Source organism: Neocloeon triangulifer, unplaced genomic scaffold (assembly GCF_031216515.1).
Source record: "Neocloeon triangulifer isolate White Clay Creek 2 clone unplaced genomic scaffold, ASM3121651v1 ptg000004l, whole genome shotgun sequence".
Lineage (NCBI taxonomy): Eukaryota > Metazoa > Arthropoda > Insecta > Ephemeroptera > Baetidae > Neocloeon > Neocloeon triangulifer.
Window position 1 is genome coordinate 3,669,932 of NW_026775547.1, and position 19,961 is coordinate 3,689,892.

At 36.6% G+C, this 19,961-nt stretch overlaps 1 protein-coding gene across 1 annotated transcript in view; it reads left to right on the plus strand.

Moving 5' to 3' along the window:
- LOC132193300 (protein dachsous) overlaps window positions 1–19,961 on the plus strand; it is a 145,680-nt gene that overhangs the window by 114,676 nt on the left and 11,043 nt on the right. The window contains exons 8-13 of the mRNA XM_059613879.1: window positions 8,229–8,507; window positions 9,459–9,685; window positions 11,330–11,726; window positions 12,516–13,166; window positions 17,750–18,473; window positions 19,472–19,720. Coding sequence (XP_059469862.1) covers window positions 8,229–8,507; window positions 9,459–9,685; window positions 11,330–11,726; window positions 12,516–13,166; window positions 17,750–18,473; window positions 19,472–19,720 — 2,527 coding nt within the window. The remainder of the gene's footprint in view (window positions 1–8,228; window positions 8,508–9,458; window positions 9,686–11,329; window positions 11,727–12,515; window positions 13,167–17,749; window positions 18,474–19,471; window positions 19,721–19,961) is intronic.

Consider the following 19,961-nt stretch of genomic DNA (forward strand, 5'->3'; position numbering starts at 1 on the left):
TTAAACAAACCAATTTGTTTAAATTATTCTCTTTAAAATGAAATTTAAATTGTAAAGATAAATCACTCTATTGCCAAATATTCATGCATCATAGAAAAATCATAATTATTTTACTTATCTGCTCAAATATCGAAATTGTTAAGCAGGTTGCATAGTTACTTCTTACTTAGATTTTTATGGAAATTTCACATCTTCTTTTTTTTTAGATTCATCAGATCTGAAATAATTCCTTTAACGGTTAATTTTAGATTTAATCTCTTTGCCTTGAGCTCCAATCACCCTAAATAAAATATTACATTATAATTATATTGCCCAGAAACACTTGATTTCAAGCATACTCTGTGTACATTGTAGGCCCGCGGTGCAATTGAAGCGGCAATAATAATTACATTTTCCGTACAAAAATCGGGTGGATTATGTCGAGTAACAATTTAGTGCGAAAATTACGCAATTTCTGCGTCGGGTAATTATATTTGGAGATGATTGCCGCGCTGAAAAATAATTAGGCGTCATTAAATATACACACTGGCCTGCGCAAATGAAATTACATGGGAAAGAAACGCAGAAGAGGGCATCGATACAAATTTCGTGATTAAGGGCGAAATTATTTTTCGAGAAAGAGGACGAAAAGAAGAAGAAGTGGTCTCTTCTCTCGGTGCTGCGGTTATTATTATTATTGTCCGGCAGGAGTGGCGCGGCTGATTATAGAGGCAAAAACCATTGAGTAAAAATCATGAGAGTGTGTGTGTCGGAATGCGGCTACAGAGAGCCAATATCGCCTGCGATAATTGAGAGCGGACAAAAAGCAGCTGCAGCAAAATCATTCACACACAGCATTGAATAGGACAGAACAATTTTGAAACGGTCTTTTAAAGTGAAATAATTTCCTATATTTTGACATTTTTTAAGATAATTATTAATTTTTATAAAAAAAGATGGAAATTATCAATAAAATTAGTTATTTTTTTAATTCAATTAGAAATTAATAATTAAAAAAAATATTCTTCTAGTAGAAGTATGGCAAATGTTTTTATAATCAAGCAAAAAATAGAGAATTTCAACATATTTTAGTTAATTTTCTAGATAATAAAAAAAAATCAAAATCACCTTGATTGCCTTGATTCAACTCTTGGAAAATTGCAGCTCTTGACTTCCAAATAATGGTGTTTCAGGTGTTCGCAAAATAATCAGAATTGTCTGTCTGCGATTTTTTTTTCCAAACGTGATTTTAGGCCTTTTTATTTTTGATTTTAAACAGTTCTTGACAATTTTGAAGTAAATTTCAATTAAAAAATCATGATTCATGCAAATTTGAACATAACACGTCAATTTAGAGCTCCGAAAGCAACCTTTGGAAGCATTTTTGTTTTCAATTCTAATTTTGAATTTGTTATGATTCAGAATAATTAGGCGATGGACGTTTTAATTAGGCAATGTGCGGTGCTTTTGGCAAAATTGCAGCTGTGAGCGACGAGACGACAGCCGGCCGGCGAGTTGATTAAAACGACTTGGCAGATGATTGGTGAAGGCGAGTGTTAGGGGCCGAGCCGAGGCGCAGCCACTGCTGGGGCCGCCACCAGACCAGAACACACTCCGCGATGGAGACCCGCTCGTTAAAAGAGCTGCTCTGCATAAATGTAGAATGTGCCATGGGAAAATGACGACGACAGGAAGGCTGCGTCAGTGGCTCTGCATTCGAATGGCTTTGTCCTCGGTGCTCGGATACGCCAAGTGATAACCGCCGAGCGCTGACATGTACACGCTTTTTCACTAAAATTCGGCCATTTTTCCTCGTGACAGGTTGGACGGCTGGGGAAATTTTAAAATTTGCACTTTACAAACGTTTTTCAGCAAAGGTATCTGCATCGAGTTGAATTTGATGCCGATATATTTATTCCGTATTTTTTTTTTGTCAATTATATAGGAGTTTATATAAGTTGTATCTTTTCGTCAAATGCAGCTTTTTTACATCATAAATATTAATTAAATAATAAAGAATTGGAAAATGAACTTAAAAAAAATATCCAATAATGAAACTACTAAATGTGTAATAATTACATAAATAAATCCCAATCAGTGATACATTTTCAAACTATGCAGATTTATTGAGAAAATTTAAATAAAATTAGGTATTATTACAACACTCCACTTATTATTTTATTGAGATTTAAGTTAAATAAAGATTTATCATTTAAAATGATTTTAAATATTTTGTATAATTTTTATCATTTTTTATGGATAAAAAATAAAAATAAATTCAATACAAATTTTGAGATATTCGTGTATTTTTGTATGTGTAAATATTTATATTAACCTGCTTCGCAAAAAAGAGCTATGTTTAGAGAACAAATTTAGTATGATTACAATTCACTTACTAACTACTTTCTGTCTATAATTATAATATTGTTATATTTGCTAAATAATTCAATAATTAAATAAAACACAAAACCGGATTGGAAACTCGTAAATAAATAAAATTTCAATACTCTGCTGACAATGAAATAAGAATTTTGTTTTCATAATAATTTGGAATAATTTATAAAATAATACTCCACCCGAAAATAGTTCTTAATCTCGATTCATTGATAAATTCATCATTTAAAGATTCCATGATTTTTTACTTAAATTTAAATTGCGGTTCTTAATTTTTTTAATATATGAACTAATTTAAACGTGTTTCTACATGTTTTGTAGAAATCTTGATCTATGAATCTGAAGTGATCAAATTCTTTGTTCGTTCCTACTATAATCAATTTTAACATTCACTCCCGTTATAATTTGTTCGCAAATCGCCCCATTCAAAAGAGGCCTCCAATTAAATAACACGCCCCGGTGTAGGTGCACGACCGTTCGCACAGCAATTCGTCTCGTAGTCACGTAAATAAAACCGCATCCGTCTTATTCCAGAAGAGAGAGAAGTTCGGCAGAGTCAAATTAGGCTGCGAATTTGAATACAATGTTGCGCTACTCGTCAACGGATCGATTTGCAAACAATAAATCCGCATGTCGTCAGGCGCGTGAGAGAGAGAGAAAAGAAAAGGGCACCTCGTCAAAACTAAAGAGGATGCTGGCAAAAAATAGCAAATTAAAGACTGCGGAAAAGACAATCAAGCATTTTTTGCCGCACTTGCCACAACGAGCCTCGGAAACGAGCAGCACGGTAGTGGGTTTGATGTCTTGGTTAAATAATATAAAATAAATTATATCTCTCTGTAATGACACCAGCGCTAATGTCTGTTCGTCCATTATAGAAACAATGCATACGTGCACCCCCTCTATTTCACGAGATTTACATTAATTTTCTCTATGGAAATGCAGGCGACGAGTCACGCCTGTTAAGCCGCGTAATCTATGAGAAAGAACCCTAGCTATGGAATCACTTATTGTGTGGTACGCAGAGAGTGCCATTATTTTTGTCGCTCTTTTTTGTGCGCACCACTTCTGCTTCTCCTCTCGGGCCGGGGCCGTTGGTACGAAAATTAATGCGCCGCTGATTGAGAGGCCTCGACGGGGATCTTGTTCTATCTTTCGCTCTTTCTTCATCAGCCATCATTGTTCGGCACGACTCGATAATTATTCCGGCAACAGTAGCTCCCTGCATTGCGGCTCTAGGCGCACTCGTTTGTCCCGACCGGGCGCATTTTTGCAAACTGATGTCACTGCCATCGACCGACAACGTGCTGATTGGCAAATCGTTCCGAGAAAGATCTGCGCTTCGTGCATTCAATTTTTGTTAGCAGCGAGTTGGTGCGATTAAAAATTTTGGGAATATCCTCTTGAGCCGGAACTAAATCCAGTTAATTGTGAGAAATATTTAAGCGGTCAATTAAATTTTGAATAAAATTAAATAATTAATCAGAGCTTTTTTTATTTAATATGATTAAGTGAAATTCTATTCATGGTCAGAGTGATGCCATTTTAATTTGTCTTTAGAATTTAACTTTGTTTTGAGAGAAAGTCTAGGAGAATAAAGGGAGTCCCGCAATAGGGCCGAAAAGAACAAGGCCGAAAACGGCTGAGCGGAACAAGGCCGAAAAGGAATAGGGCCGAAAGGAACAAGGCCGAAAGCTGAAAAATAACCGATAACCGCGAGCGCGTCTCAGCGAGAATCCTTTTGCACGCCAATACCAAAATCCTTGATGATGAGGCCGTTTCACATTGGAAAATAGATGAAAATTTAGAAATTGATTTTGCAATAGACATGGCCAAAAATCTCAATTTTAGGCGAGACACATAATCACAAAACAAGATAAAGATAAATTGATCTCTTGTTCAGTTGTTATATAAAACTTCTTAATCTTTTCCCATATAAGATCAATGTAAATTTTTTATGTCGACTGACGTATTGGTTTTATTTTTTCAATAATATCTTAATTGGGGTGATATAAACGTGAGTTAGTGAAACTTTTATCAATTAATTTTGTGAAAAAATACATTTTAGAAAATTACCATAGCAAGAAACTATGTTAAATTTAAAAAATTCCTCCCTATCACAAATTAAATATTTTAGATTATTCTTACTTTGACTTAAAAGTACGACGATAAAAAAATTTGTGTGTCCCGAGACGTCCCGTTTCTTGTAGGGATGGAGGGTTGACATAACACTGTAATCGCGGTGATTTCCTAAAAACCGGTTTTTCCTATTTTGTCTGCACCGGTATTTCGGCCTTGTTCCTTTTCGTCCCTATTCCTTTTCGGCCTTGTTCCGATCAGCCGTTTTCGGCCTTGTTCTTTTCGGCCCTATTCCGGCACTCCGAATAAAGATTTCTAATTAAAAGTAGAGGTTTGGGTGATTTAATTCCGTTTTTCTTCTTCTAATTGTTCAGTTAGAATTCATTTTATTCAAATTAAATGCTTTATTATTGTCTTTTTGATACATTTTAATGCTTTCTTAATAAAATATATTTTTGTAAATTTTAATGAAAAAATTGATAGCATAAAAGTTATTCTCTTAACAAATGTGAACGAGGAGAATAATCTGATTTAATTATTCACATAATCAAATTATTTCAATATTCCCTTAAAAATGAAAATTATTAATAACCAAATATGTTCGCAGCTTTATTTTATAAAAGCTAAATTAATTTGGAATTCAACTGATTATTTTTATCTTAAAAGGCACTATTGGAAATTTCTAAAAAGCAATTTTAATTTTAAACCTACTTTTTTAAAAGTTTTGGTAAATATCTTTGCAAAAGATAAAAAAAGTAATTAAATCAAATTAAAAAAAAACGTCAGATGTGCAAGTGAAAAAGATTCAGAGTTGGCAAAATTAGAAAAAAAAGATCGCGGATATAGCAATGAAATAATTAAATCAAGGGAACACACGTGTAGCGTCATTGCTACGCCAATTAAAGCATTTTGACATTAGTTGGCATTTTTCCGCAAATTATTTCATTCATCCGGCGAGGCTATACAGACGGTTTCTCGGTTAGTGAGTGAGAAAAAAAAATAATTAGCGACGCAATCTGCGAGTCACAATCGGACAGACGCATTTCGCAACGTCTTATTTGCAGAGATTCAGAGATGCACCTAGCTAGACCGGCAATTAAAGTTAGATTTATCAACGCGCGAATGGGGAGCCGCGCGCCGGTGTCATGTGCAGCTTTCCTTGAGAAAAGAGGCTCTGCGGCTGCAAAACGGCGGCAGATTTTATGATAGCAGAAAGCGATTAAAAGTAGCTTAAGACACAAAAAATCATTAGAAAATGTGTTGTAAAGTGGTTTCTGTTTTTCAAGGTTTATTCGGCGAGATGATATTATTTTTTCGAAAACGCCTGCCGTCTCGCGTATACAATAAACAGTCAGTATCGCGTGTAGTTAAGTATTTTATGGCTCGTCCGCGTTTTTAAGGGAGACATTGCCTATATAAATGGGGACCCAAATCGCTCGTTGATATTCCCAGATTACCTTGAGGCTCGCTCGGGTCGCGCCCAGCAAGTTCACCGAAATGCAGGCATGCAACCAGATGAGCAAAAAACACACAAACAAAATTTCAACGTTGCGAAAGTCGGGATTTTTTGCTTTCTTCTCGTTCATCAAATGACACAAAATATTCCACCCGAGGCTCTTCTTTGCACAAATGGCTTTCGGATATTATTATCTTTTTTCGTCGACTCGTTTCTTGCGGATATCATTTTGAATTATTTTTTTGTCGAATTCCTTTTGGACCGAGTTAAATAAGGTTTCATGTTGCTGCAATAAAAGAAGCGGTGCGTAATTAAGTGAAAATTTGCACGACGCTCTTCGTCTTTCGGGAAAAAGGCGGCGGTGCGATGAATTACATCTCAATTTTTCGCCGCTCATTTGAAATTCAATGTATAGCGGACGAATTGTTTTACAACGGCACGACGATTGCAAAAATCTCGAGCTCATTGCACTTTTGCCGCCGCCGCCGCCGCCGCCGCCGCCGAAACGAACCGCGTGGTCGTAAAGGGGTAATTATATCTAAATATATATATTTTTTTCCGAATCGCAAGCAGAGCGGTGTGTTTCGCTCGGAAAACACACACCGCACGACGCGAGACACGTTTGTAATTTTAATAGCCATAAATCAAGCCGTGTTTGGGTCGAAACGCACAATCGAACATGGCACTGCTCAAGAGCCGCGGGAATTAAGAAACGAGCGAGCAGACGGACAATGCCGAGCTTTTTGTTCTATGAATATTTAACATGTTGGCTTATTATTATTTGAGAGAAAAAGAGAGGCGGTATATTGGCCGCGTTCAAAGAGAATCTTCTTCTTCTTCTTCCCCAACTACTCCTTTTGCAAACAAGAAGAGAGGCCGCGATGAAAAACACCACGAAACGGACGAATCGGTCGACAAATATTATTGCGGTGCATTCGGGGAAATAAACGGGAAATCATTCTGAAAGGAACATTCAATTTTCACTGAAGTCAAATGAAATTATAGAATACTGCTGACAATTCAGTAGAATTTGCAAGAATGTGAAGCATTTGAAATTACTCCAACGGATTTCAGAATTCAGAAATCGTTTTTATTAATTTTAATACAAGTGCGAAAAGGTGACAGTTGGTAAACAATTACGATTTGAACATTCCATTTAAAAAAATTTTGATGAACTAAAGAAATTAAAAAAAAAAAAAAAACTTTTGGTGAGTTGAATTTAAGTTTGGCTCAATTTCAAACGAAAAATAATTTTAGTTCCACCGGAGTGCCACATTTTGTACCGTTAATGGATCAAAGAACTAATCTTAAGTATATTTATTGTTGAATTTTATTCAATCGATCGCTTTATTTGCGCTACAAATTCTTCAATAATTTAGTTAAATATTGATTATCATTCACGAAAGTTATTTTTTTTATTATATTGTCTGTGAAGAATAAATAGTAATGTTACATTTGCCAATTCAAGGGGAAGGGGACTCAGATGAATTTAATTTGCATCTAAAATTAAGCCTTTGTATTGCATTATACCATTTATATATTAAAAAATGTTTATGCATAACCTACTTAAGATTTTTAGTTCCGATTTCGTTCAATAAATATAAAATGTTAAAAAAATATAATAATTGAATCATTTAAAAAAAAATAAGCAATAAAAAAAAATCATTTTGTAAAATAAATTAATCTTGAAAAATTAAAAGTATTATTATAAATTATTTTTAGTTTCCATTGTTAAAAATCTTACACCATTACATTTTAGTTTGTTTTGTGACCTCTTTTATCTGTGGTTTCTGCATCCATCGAGAATCGAGCCGTGCACGCGTGAATTTGCATGTCACTGGCAGCAATACACACACTCACTGATCGGCGTATGTACCGCCGAGCGAATATATTAAACGTGTGTGTATAGGTGTCAATGACATGTCGAGGCGGCGGAATCGGCGGTTCAACAATCAAGTCGGCGCGCGAGAGAGAGAGAAAAGAATGCGCCCGGCCGTAATCTACAAATTACTAAATGGTGTCCGCCGTCGTCGAATAAATCAAAGACTTTTGACTGATGCACGCTAAATGATTCAGCATTTAGACGTTGCCGTTGTTGTGATAGCATCTCTCAACGAGGAAAAATTAGACCCGTTAACGTTGAGGCACCCTCGGAGTCAACCGCGCTGACCCGACACCGCTCCATTGTGTACAAACACCGAGAGCAATAAAAATATAATATTCGATTGTCATCTCTCTATCGATCAAATTGGAAGCGGCAAATAATTGCATTTTCCTTTCTTTCTCTAACTCGCCAAATTCTCCTTTTATTTTCTCGCAGGCGAAATTTTCACCCGCGAGCCGCTGGACCGAGAGGCCAAGGCCGTCTTCGAGCTGGTCGCCGAGGCCAGGGACTTGGGCAGCCCTCCCAGGAGCTCCCGAGTGCCGGTCAAAGTGCAGGTGGCCGACGTCAACGACAACGCACCGCTCATTGTGGAACCCGAGGAGGACGTGGTTGGTGTTCGGGAACAACAACCGGTGGGAACTGAGGTCGTCAGGGTGCGGGCCATCGACAGGGACGAGGGCGAGAACTCTTCCATCACCTACTCCATCGTTCAAAGTAAGATAATTGTTTCATTTTTACTGTAATAAGAATTTAAATATCACTTTCATATATAGATTGTTAAAATTGTCGAAGATGTAAAGATGATTTCTTTTTTTAATTATAAAATTTTGAAAAAAAGTTCAAGATAATACACTCATTTTACTTTTTTAAATAAGCAGCAGACGTTTTTCATAAGTACTTATTTTTTTAACTGTTGTCAAGGATGTTTTAATAATTATTGTCAATGTTAAATTTTAAAATATTTCTCCCTGTGACTGTCTTAAAAAGAAAGATTTCACCAGTTTGATTAATTTAAATAAATATTGTATAATTAAATAAAATAAAAAAATCAAATTTTTTATCATATATTTTGTGTAATAAAAAAAGCAAGCATTCCCCTTCTAAATTAATATTGATTAATCGATTTTTAACAATAAAACATTGTTTCAACCATTAAGAAATTGAAAATTCATTGGGACTTTAGAAAAAAATATATTTTGAGATATGAAATGATATGTAAGTTTTTTCTCACAATTGAGCTCATTTATCGATCAATGTTATAGATTGTTGCAATTTGTGTAAAATAATGTTAAAACTTTGTTTCCGAACTTAAAATTAAGATAACTTTTACATTTTAAATTTTATTTTAGCGTTCATGGCAAAGCCAAATCACATAGTTGCAACAATAGAGAACAATTTTCGACATTAGTGGGTGTAATGAGAAATTTTAACTATTATTATTTATTTATTTACTGTTGCATAAACTGCTCCCTTGCTGATCCCTTCCCAATCCCTTCCCGATCCTTTTCTTATCCAATTCCCTCCTCAATCACAGTAAAAAATGCTGTCGAAAATAAAAATAAATATTTACGATACAAAAATTAAATGCTTATTTGACAACTAAAGTACAACAAACTTAAAAAAAGTTAAAATTGTAAAAAACAAATTCTTTTTTTCCCCAACTAGGTCCTGAGGCCAGTGATGGTTTTGCTGCGTTCACCGTCGACCCTGTAACAGGGGTGGTTCGCACCAAAGCCATTCTGACGCACGAGGAAAGAGGCGCCTACCGCCTCGCCGTGGCCGCCTCCGACCGCGGCCGACCCGCCAAACAGAGCGTCCGCCTCCTCAGGGTGGAGGTTCTGGACGTGAACGACTCTCGGCCAACCTTCAGCAGCGCCAGCCTCGTCTTCAGGGTGAGTCAAAAATAAATTATATAAATAACTCTCCAACGCAAAGCCTCTTTTGCTCTTTCCAATCAGTCTAGAGTTGCGAAATTACAAAGGCGCTTGAAAAGTTCGGCACATTAATCATCCGGCCAGGCAAATTAGCTATTAGCAATCGTTGAACTCGGTGTACTTCTTTTTTTTTTTGCACGAACCAAGCCGTCTGGCCGCCGCTCTGCTCTCAGCTCGCCGATTTCTTGTAATCAATTCATTATAGCCTTGGCGGATGAAAAAATTGTGAACGTGCGTGCATGCTAATTATTGGCGAAAAAGCATCCTAGCGTGGTGACATGTTTATTCTTCGGCTACAATGATCGATCGGAGCAATTTAACTCGGCATTTTATGGTAATTAGCCCTTCATTAACGCCCACCGCCCCCTCCCCGTCCGCGTTTTTGTGTCAACTTTTCACATGACTTGTCATTAATCTTCGGCAACCTTTCCCCATTTTTCTCACGTCAAACGAGAAATTCATTTTATTTTTTACGCTCACCTACACTGACTGAGAGACTGGCGGGGGCCACCTTCGGGTCTGTCGATCGGAAAGCCAGACCACGACACGTAGGTAATCATCGCGCCACTTTTTGCCCCGCAAAACGAACCATGCTCTTTGTATTTATTTCTCTCTCGGTCGATTTTTTCATTTCGGTAATAACGCTGCGGCCGTGCATTATTACTGCATTTGTCTCTCTGTCTGTGTCTGTGTGTGTGTTTTTTCGTCGCTTCCAAATTTATTTCTCATCAAGTGCTCTTTTCATGCCCATTCCCTTTTTGCCGGGCGCATCATCAAAGCAGCAGTCATTTTCGCGCAGTGGCAAGAAACAATAAAGCGGCAGCAGCAGTCGCGAATTATCACCACGCGGTAATAAAGTGGGGGATAATTTAAGAATATGACTCCACATAAATCTTTTTATATTGACGCAGTGTATTCCCTCTCGTTGGCGCACATTTTCTGCAAATTCACATAACTACCACCAACTGCCGCCGCCGCCGCCGCCGTGGCCGCAATTAACTTTTTATGCCTAGACGCGGCGCGTTGTTTTGCCGTCTGGTGATTGCGATTGGAAAGAGTAAAAAATTCCCACCAGAAATAAATTTATAAAAATTCTTTCCTCCTCGAATTATATTTTCAGCCTTTGTACCAATGGAAATGATCGTTCAAGATTGAAACTTATTTGTTCAAATATAATTTAACACATATTTACTTTTTGTTCCTAATATTGATTAGCTTAACAAATATTTGAAAAATCAAATTTATTATAATCTATTACACAGTTTTTTTCCTCACAATTTTAAATTTTCCAAGAAATTAATTGATTGTTGTTTACTTTTTATGTGCAGAAATTTTCAAGTTCTTTATTCTTTTTTTAAAATATTTCACCAATTTGTTAAAAAAAACCTTTTTATACGTTGAAACATAGAAAATTAAAATGGTCAATTGTTGGTCAGAGTTTCTGCATTGTTAGTACGGAAAACACTGAATTTTTTATATTCCTGCATTATTTTTTGAAATTATTTTCATTTTCCCAAATATGTCTTTCTTGATTCTTTTTATGGATTTCAAGTACAATTTTATCAAATCTACAATAATATCATTCTCGAATGTCAAACGCAGGTTCCGGAAGGCGTGCCTGTGGGTTTTGAGGTTGGTACTGTGACCGCCGGTGAGGGTGAGAACAACGTTGACGGTGCCAAGGTGACCTACACCCTGAGCACCGATGACCTGGATGATGAGGTCGCGGCCACCTTCACAGTCAGCCGCACCACCGGCGTCCTGCTGACCACCCGTGACCTCGACCGCGAGCACACCAGCTCCTACCAGCTGGAGGTGCGCGCCATTGACTCGAGTGGGGTGCCGCAGGTCACCAGCCTCATCAGCATCACGGTCGAGGTTGAAGACGTCAACGACGAGGCGCCGTTCTTTGCCGAGGACCCTGTGCTGGCCACGGTGGCCGAGGATTCGGCCATCGGCACTTCGGTTTGGAACTTCACAGCTGAGGATCGCGATTCAGGTAGGCAATTTATTTTTTCTTGTTGATTATTTATTCGTCCAAATTATTATTAAATGAGAATTAAAATTGAATGGAAAGAACAATTTTTGAGGTAGAATAATTTAATTTAAAAAAGGGGCAACCATTTGGCTACAATAAATTAAAAATCGGACTTTGAAAGTGTATCAATTAAAATGTTTCAAATTATGTGTGAATAAATTTTTTATTTATATTAAATATTACAAAATATGCTAATAAATTATCTCATTTCAACGAATATTTGATAATTGAACATTTTAAGATAATTTTAATTTATTTAATGATTATTTCAATAATTTTGGTCATTTTGACTTTGCTAGAATCAAAATTTTATCTGTTTATTTTGCGTTTCTTACAACAAAATATTGTTATAAATTGATTCTCAATTCGCGGTGAAGTTAAAAATTTAAATTAGTACTACTTCTTTCTCGTTGATTATCGGTAGTCGTATGAATTTATATTAAAAAATACATGTTTTCAATCACGCGAATGGCATCATCAAATAAATGATTGTAAACAAGTTTTATCTAACTTTTCTAAGAAATATAGATGTGATTGTAAAACCAGTTGAATATAATTATTAAATTATATTTATTATATGTATGCACCAGTAGATTATTATAAGCACATTTCTGTGCAAAAAACATGCAAACTAAAAATTATATTTGCTTCTAATATAAAATATCCGCAACAAAAACATTTCCTAAAAACAATCATTTTTTCCATCCAACTCATCCCTTGCGAATGCAATAAAATTGTATTTTTTTCCAGGAGCCAATGGTGATGTTCGGTACTCGCTTAGCAATCAGTGGCCTCGTGACGACTTCGCCATCGACCCTGAGAGCGGGATTCTCAGCGTGTCCGGCGGTCTGGACCGAGAACTGCACGCCGAGTACACAATCGTGGTGACCGCGACCGATCAGGCGCTCAACGCCTCGCAAAGACTGCGTTCCTCGGCCACGGCCAAAATCCTGGTGCTCGACGCCAACGACAACTCGCCGCGCTTCGTGTCCCGCTCCACCCTTTGGCTGTCCGGCGATGAAGCGTCCGGCATTGGAGCGCCGCCCCTGATGCAGGTCATTGCGACAGACGCAGACGTTCAGGACAACGGACGCGTCTCTTATTTCTTGCAAGGCGATGCCGACTTGGAAGGCCTGTTCACCATCGACCTCAACTCAGGACTGCTGGGACTGTCCAGACCCTTGGGGCGGAGACACGGAGGCGCCAGGTTGGTCCTCAACGTGACCGCCAGGGACCATGGAAAACCGCCGAGGGCCGTTTCGCAATTGTTGGAGATCGAAGTGGCCGGCGGAAGTGACAGTCCGCCCAGGTTTTTGCAGAGTGTTTACGAAGCCATTGTGTCCGAGGATGTCCAGAGTGGGACGTTTGTCGTCAAAGTTTCTGCCAGGGATCCTGATTCTGGTGAGTTGATATATTTTTCTTTTCTAATTTAAAAAATTTATTAAAAAAAAAAGAAAATAGCGCAACCTTCATTTGACATTTTTTCGAATTTAATATATCATTTAAAAAAAATTCGTCGCAGGGAACAATTTTCAATTAGATTTTAAATTTACGACACAATTTTAAAATTACAACAAACTGACTTAAAAACATCTTCATTTCATATTTTTGATTTTAATTGATGACGGCGCCAATTTTCAAAAATAACAACGCACTTCAATGTGTAAAATATTTCCCAAATACTTCTTATTGAATTTGGCCTAAGCAAAGTTAGGAATGCTATGATTATTATAATTATTAATTAAAAATTCTGCAGAAATAACATAATTTTACTAAAATTTTGTAATAGTAAAAAATAATTTTCTTTGCGAATGAATGGAAAAAATCTCTTTTATTAATTCTTTTTACGTGATTTTGAAAACTGTTTTTAGTCTCATTTTATTTTTCACAATAAGTAAAGATCAAAAGTTTTGAAATGAATTTAAATGTAAATAACTTGTTTTTATTTCACAATCACCAGGCATTTTTATTAAAAAATTATCAAGGAAAGTATTGGAAAAATTTATATAAATAAATAGTTCTTGCTAAAAATTACATTCAATATTATAGAATTGATTCAAATATTTTAGTGCATCCAGAAAACATAATATCAGTTAAATTTCACCCGAGGATTTGCATTCGGAACGAAATTTCAGTTAATTTTTTTGATTACTCATGACACATGTAAATTATTTAAAATTTCTTTAACTTTTGACAAAATTTAAATATTTAATTTCACTTTCCATTCGTCAACGTTGTCATTAACGAGTCTCGAATTTACGCGCGCCTCTTGTTAATGAGCACTGGTCACCCGTAAAAATTGGCGCAATCAATTAAACTCGCACATTAACGACATGCAAATTTAAACACTCGCGGAGAGAGCAATCGGGCTCGGCGGCGTGGAAATTAGGCTCCTCATTCGTTATTAGACAGATTCATTGATTAGCCATGAATCCCATTACCATCTGTTCGCAGCGCCGAGCCATAAATACGTGTGTATTTTCATTAACAGCACACGATGGCAACATTGCCTCTGCTCGCTCCACACGAATGTTCTCTCGCTCGCTCTCCGTCTTCCTCGGATAATTACTAGACATTAAATATGGCTGCTCGGGGGTTTAATTTGCGTCGGCCGTGTTACCTTTGGGTTTCTTTATTAGTAACTTGCCAGCCAGCATTTGTTTCAGACACCCATCTCAAAAAGAAAGGAGAGAGAGAAAAGAGAACTGCCGGCCGAGCTTCTCCTCTCTCGTACACCATAAATAAATGACTAAACTTCTTCTTCTTCTTCTTCTTCATGCGACCCTGATTGATAAACCGCAGCTCGAGTACAAATAAGAGTTACAAAGTATATTTATATCTACGATAATTTTGATCTCGTTTTTGTTTTTTTCGGCTGCATATGTTGATAATTTTCAGTTTAATCACGAAAATAATAATTTATAATTTCTTCCCGCGGAGACAATCCAATTAATTGATTAAACGAGATAAAGTGGCGTGCAGCAGCAGAGACAATGGCTCGATATATCATCAGTGCGAAATGAGCAGCAGTCGCTTTCGGAGCGTCCGAGGAGGCTGGTCTGCATGTCATCGTGCTATTTATTAAAATCTACTCCCACGGCATTCGCCTCATTTGAAACGGCAGCCGAGCAGCGCGGATGAGTCTCGAGCCGAGGCCGTCTGCTTTTGCATCCTTTTTCGGATCAGGCAAATTTACAATTTTCTTACTTTGAGAAAATTGAGAAATTAATTGAGATCCTAAATGAATTGAAGAAAAAATTAATTTAAACAAATTGTTTGTTGTAGATATCAATTTTTAATATTTGTCAACATTGGAAATCTTGAATTTTATTTTATGAATTTTTGCTGCACTTTTTTGGCAATGAATATTAATCAATTTTAAAAAGGTAAAACATTCACTAAAAGGTAGAAAATTTCTTATTGATATTTGAAGTAAAAAAAATTCACCATTATCCATTCCTCAAAGAAATGAACAAATAACTTTACCATGTTTCCAAATTTTAAAATTCATTTCTGTTTCGTATAACGTTTCTTTTTCTAAACACCAAAAACTACAAAATTGTAGTATCAAGCAAATCATCAAGGAATTTTCAAGTTTTAATTCTACAAAAATGAACGATTCCATCAGTTAATTCTCCAACCAATCCGATTTAGTTTAATAAAATTCTACAACGTTCCAGTTAAATTTTCAATGGTAACTGCTGACGTTCATGCAATTAAAATGGTCTTTGAATTCCTGCTGCAACCCGCCTAATCGGCGTTGATCTCTGCTCGCAAGATGCAAATAACGTGCATAGCTGCGACGCTAATTGATTTCAAAAGTAGGAGGTCTTGCAGATAAATAAATTGCGACGCGGAACATCCTTAATTTCCCATATATCAGCCAAGTGAAAAGTCTCTCTCTCGGCACTAAACGCACAAAATTTATCTCTCATTGAAATTCATCCCGGCGAGTGAATTTTGCTTTAGTGCCTTAATGAAGAAATATTTCTCCGACTGCAAAACATTGTCTCTCTTTCTCCGGCCGGCGCGTTCAGCAAAGGATATTGAATGCAAAGCAGAGAATTGATGATGGGGCAACATTATAATGCTTGAGCGCGGTGCAACCGCCCTTGAGTTATGACTTATAAAGTATAAATGTATATTTTACTCGGGCCACACATCGACAGCGCAGTCCCTTTTAATGAAGCCCGATTATTTATTTATATCTCTTGTCGGCGAGCCACTGGAATTAAATTCGTTACTTTTTATTGTCCCGGATGAAAATTTACAATTTCAAAAAGAATAATTCCGATGTCGATGCACTTTTCACGATGCACCGACCGATCACGGGGGATAAATTAAATTTCTCAGCATTTATGTTTGTTTTCCATTAGCGCAAGAAGGTATTCATTTGCAATAGTAATAATAATACGCACGAGAGAGGAGAACACACGTATGTATATATTGCAGTTTGAGACGCGGCGCCGAGTGTGTATTAATTTATGTTGCTTGGGATATTTGTAAAGGGTTTAAGTGCTCGCTCAATAATAATGCTCGGTGCGAGTGGTCGTAAAATTATCATTGCGCAAACCGCGTGCGTTCCGATACTCGGAATATTATGAAGTTCGTATATAATATTCGAAGCGCGCGTGATTTAGTTCAAAGTGGCCCTTTCGCGTCCGTAACCCCGGCCCCGATAATAACCGAGAGACGCGGCCATTCTCTCTTTCTCGTGTGTCGATAATTATTAGGGAATTCGCCGCGTTTCCTCTGCGCAAAAAGAAGTTACGACGATGCTCTCATCTTTCTAGGAATGGCGCAGAGAAGTGCATTCACGTGATTTTAAACAGCACCTCAATTTGCCGACAGACGTAATAAAATGTTTAAATAATAGTCAACGTTAGTTAATACAGGTTTAGTTTCCATAAATGATAATGACACGTTATTAAATATTGTGTTTTAAAGTTTAGGTTGTTTTCTGTTCAGTTTAAATAACTCCGGGAAATTTTTATACCCTATAGAAATTTTTCAAAAATTTCCTTTGATAATTTGATAAAGTAACATTTTTCTGATTTTTGCAGTGAAACAGCATTTTTGAAATAGTGAAATTACTGTTTGCAATATTATGATAATTAAGTATGTTGAAATGCCATCAATAGGCAACCACTAGTAAATTAATAGCATTCCAATGTTCATTTATGATTTTTTAAGGCAAAATACGTTAACTGAAATTTAAAAGTTGGTTAAATTTATAAAACTTATTTATAAAAAAGCTCTAAATAAACTTTTATAATTTGCTTTCATAAATGTTATTAAATCAAATTATTTTAATTTTATAATTATTTTTTATTATTAACATAACAACGATTGTTTGTGAATCAAATTAGTAATAAAATATTGCTTTTTTTAAAGATAAATTAGAGAATATATGTCTGCGACCTTGAAAAGATATAATAAATAACAAAATAATAAAATAATTAACTTTACTTTATCTCGTCTGACTGTCAAGCAGTATTTATGAATCATTTAATATTACTGTTGATTTCTTTCATTCACCAGCAAATGTGGTATCAAATCATGACATTTTTTTGTAAAAAATACTTTTACTTAGAATAACCAAGAATAAAACCAACAAAAATTTAAAGAGATCTATATTATAAACCTTGAAGGCTACACTGTATAAAGTTCCATCCCTTATGTTCCCATATCAAATCATAGTAAATTTTTAGATGAAGCTGCCCCTTGACTTCATTTTAACCAGATTTCACCCACTTATTTTAGGTGAAATTTTATAATTGCCATTAATTTTTTTTTAAACAAAAACTTTATTCAAAAAAATCATATTAGAGCGAAAAAAATCAAAGTAATCTAATACATTAAGATGTTTCAATGACCATTAAAATGAATCCAACTGATGAATTAAAGCTCTAAAATAAAATTATTTTCATTAAATTTCAAAAATCAATACAAGCATTTCAACAAAAACGTTTTGTTTGTTTCAGGTGGTGCTCCAGACAACCTGACCTACTTCATCCCCGAAGGAATGGCCGACGGCCGTTTCAGCATCGACCCGCGTCGCGGGGTGGTGACCACGTCAGGGCCGCTGGACCGCGAACTGACCTCACGGTACGTGCTGCCCATTTACGTGCGCGACGACTCAGCCCGTCCACCCCAACTCGACTCTTCCACCCTAGTCGTGGTCGTCCTGGACGCCAACGACAACTCGCCCCAGTTCGCCCCCGGCTCGTGCTACCCCCTGTCAGTGCCTGAGAACAGTGACCTGGCCGTCATCCACACCGTCGTGGCCACCGACCTGGACGAAGGTCGCAACGGCGAGGTCACCTACAGCATCAGCAGCGGCAACGTCGGCAACAAGTTCAGCATTGACCTGCACACCGGCGAACTCTCGGCCAGGCCGCTGGACAGGGAGGCGCAGGCCGCCTATTGGCTGGTCATCACGGCCGAGGACAGGGGCAGCCCTGCCCTTTCAGGCGCCTGCAACCTGAGCATCACGGTTGGCGACCAGAACGACAACGACCCCAGGTTCGCCCTGCCCAGGTACGCGGCCTCTCTGCCCGAAAACGCGCCCCTCGGCTCGACGGTGCTCGCCGTCCAGGCCACGGACGCCGACATTGGGGCCAACGCGCGCATCACCTACTCGCTGACCAACGAGAGCCAGTGGCTGTTCAAGATCGACAATGCCACCGGAGTCATCACAACAGCTGGGTAAGTAATTTTTTATAAATCTTTTAGAACTTAAATTTTACTATAATAATTGCATTTATTATTTAAAAATTATTAATTTTAATAAAATTTGCTTTTATAAATTTAATTATTTAGTTATTTTACTTATTAATTGTATAATTTAACTTATCATTTTTTAATATTTTTTTTATTATAACTTTATTTGCAAACAATGAAGCAAAATTTTAAATTTTATCTTCCTTATTTCATCATTTTATGATACAATATATGAAAATACATTTTGTCTACATCCTTTGTCATGTAAGTAAATTAATAATTTAAATGATGTACCTTTATAATAATATCTATTGATTCAAATTATCTTATGCTATGTATATTTTACTTTTAAAGTTGATGTACCTTTAATAATGGAAAACAATTTGCGCAAATCATGAAAATTGCTTATTACATAAGTTACATAATAATAATAATAAAATGCACTTACTTGCTCGGCTTGAAAGGTTTGTTATTAAAATATTATTCAGTGATAAAATAATTTAAATGGTGGGTGGCATTTTGTTTCATTTTAAATATTTAACATGAAATTAGAAAAAAAATATTTGCTTTACAGCCAATTTTGACTCGTTTCAATATATTTAAGTTTTCTTTTCGCATCTATAAAGATTATTCCAATTCTACAGCCGAAATAAGATAAACCCATCATCAGTTTAAAACTTTGCAATTTGTTTCGTTTCTCATTGCAAATAAAATAGCTCTACCTTTCTTCAGATCCATTTTATTATACAAGTTCAACATCTTTCTCATTCCCGAAGCACTCAAAGCGTATATTATATATAGTTTCATTTAATGTTCCATTGTCTCTGTCGCTTCCCACAATAGTCAAATAACGATTTCTGCCTTTCAGCAGCTTTCATTCCGCCGAGTGCACGCATTTGAATTTAATTTGAATGTACCGTAGTTGACCACATTGTTTCGCACTGCAGGAATTTGAATTTCGACCTCTTTCTCTCTTTTCGCAGAATGCTCGACCGCGAGAAGCAGCGCGTCTACTCGTTCCAAGTGGTGGCCACCGACGGCGGCCGCTACGACGCCCGTTCCGAAAAGGTCTCCGTCCAGCTGACGGTCAGCGACGTCAACGACAACAAGCCGGTGTTCGAAAGGTACCCTTTCACGGCCGAAGTGGCCGCCTCGACTCAGCCGGGACACGCGCTCGTCCAGGTCACGGCCCACGACAAAGACGAAGGCGCCAACGCGGACATCGTTTACAGGTAAATTTGATCATATTTTAATTTTTTAAATCATTTCAATTCGTTAGAAACACGAAACTACAAAAAATTAACAATAATGATGATAATATGAATACGAAAAAAATACCTACTAAAAATAAAGCTTTTTGGAATTACTGTTGTTTATTTTAACGGAAATGAAAAAAAAAACACATTATAATTTGATAGAAAATGAGCAGACATTAATTTTCTTAAATTTTCATTAAATAAGAGCACCACAGAA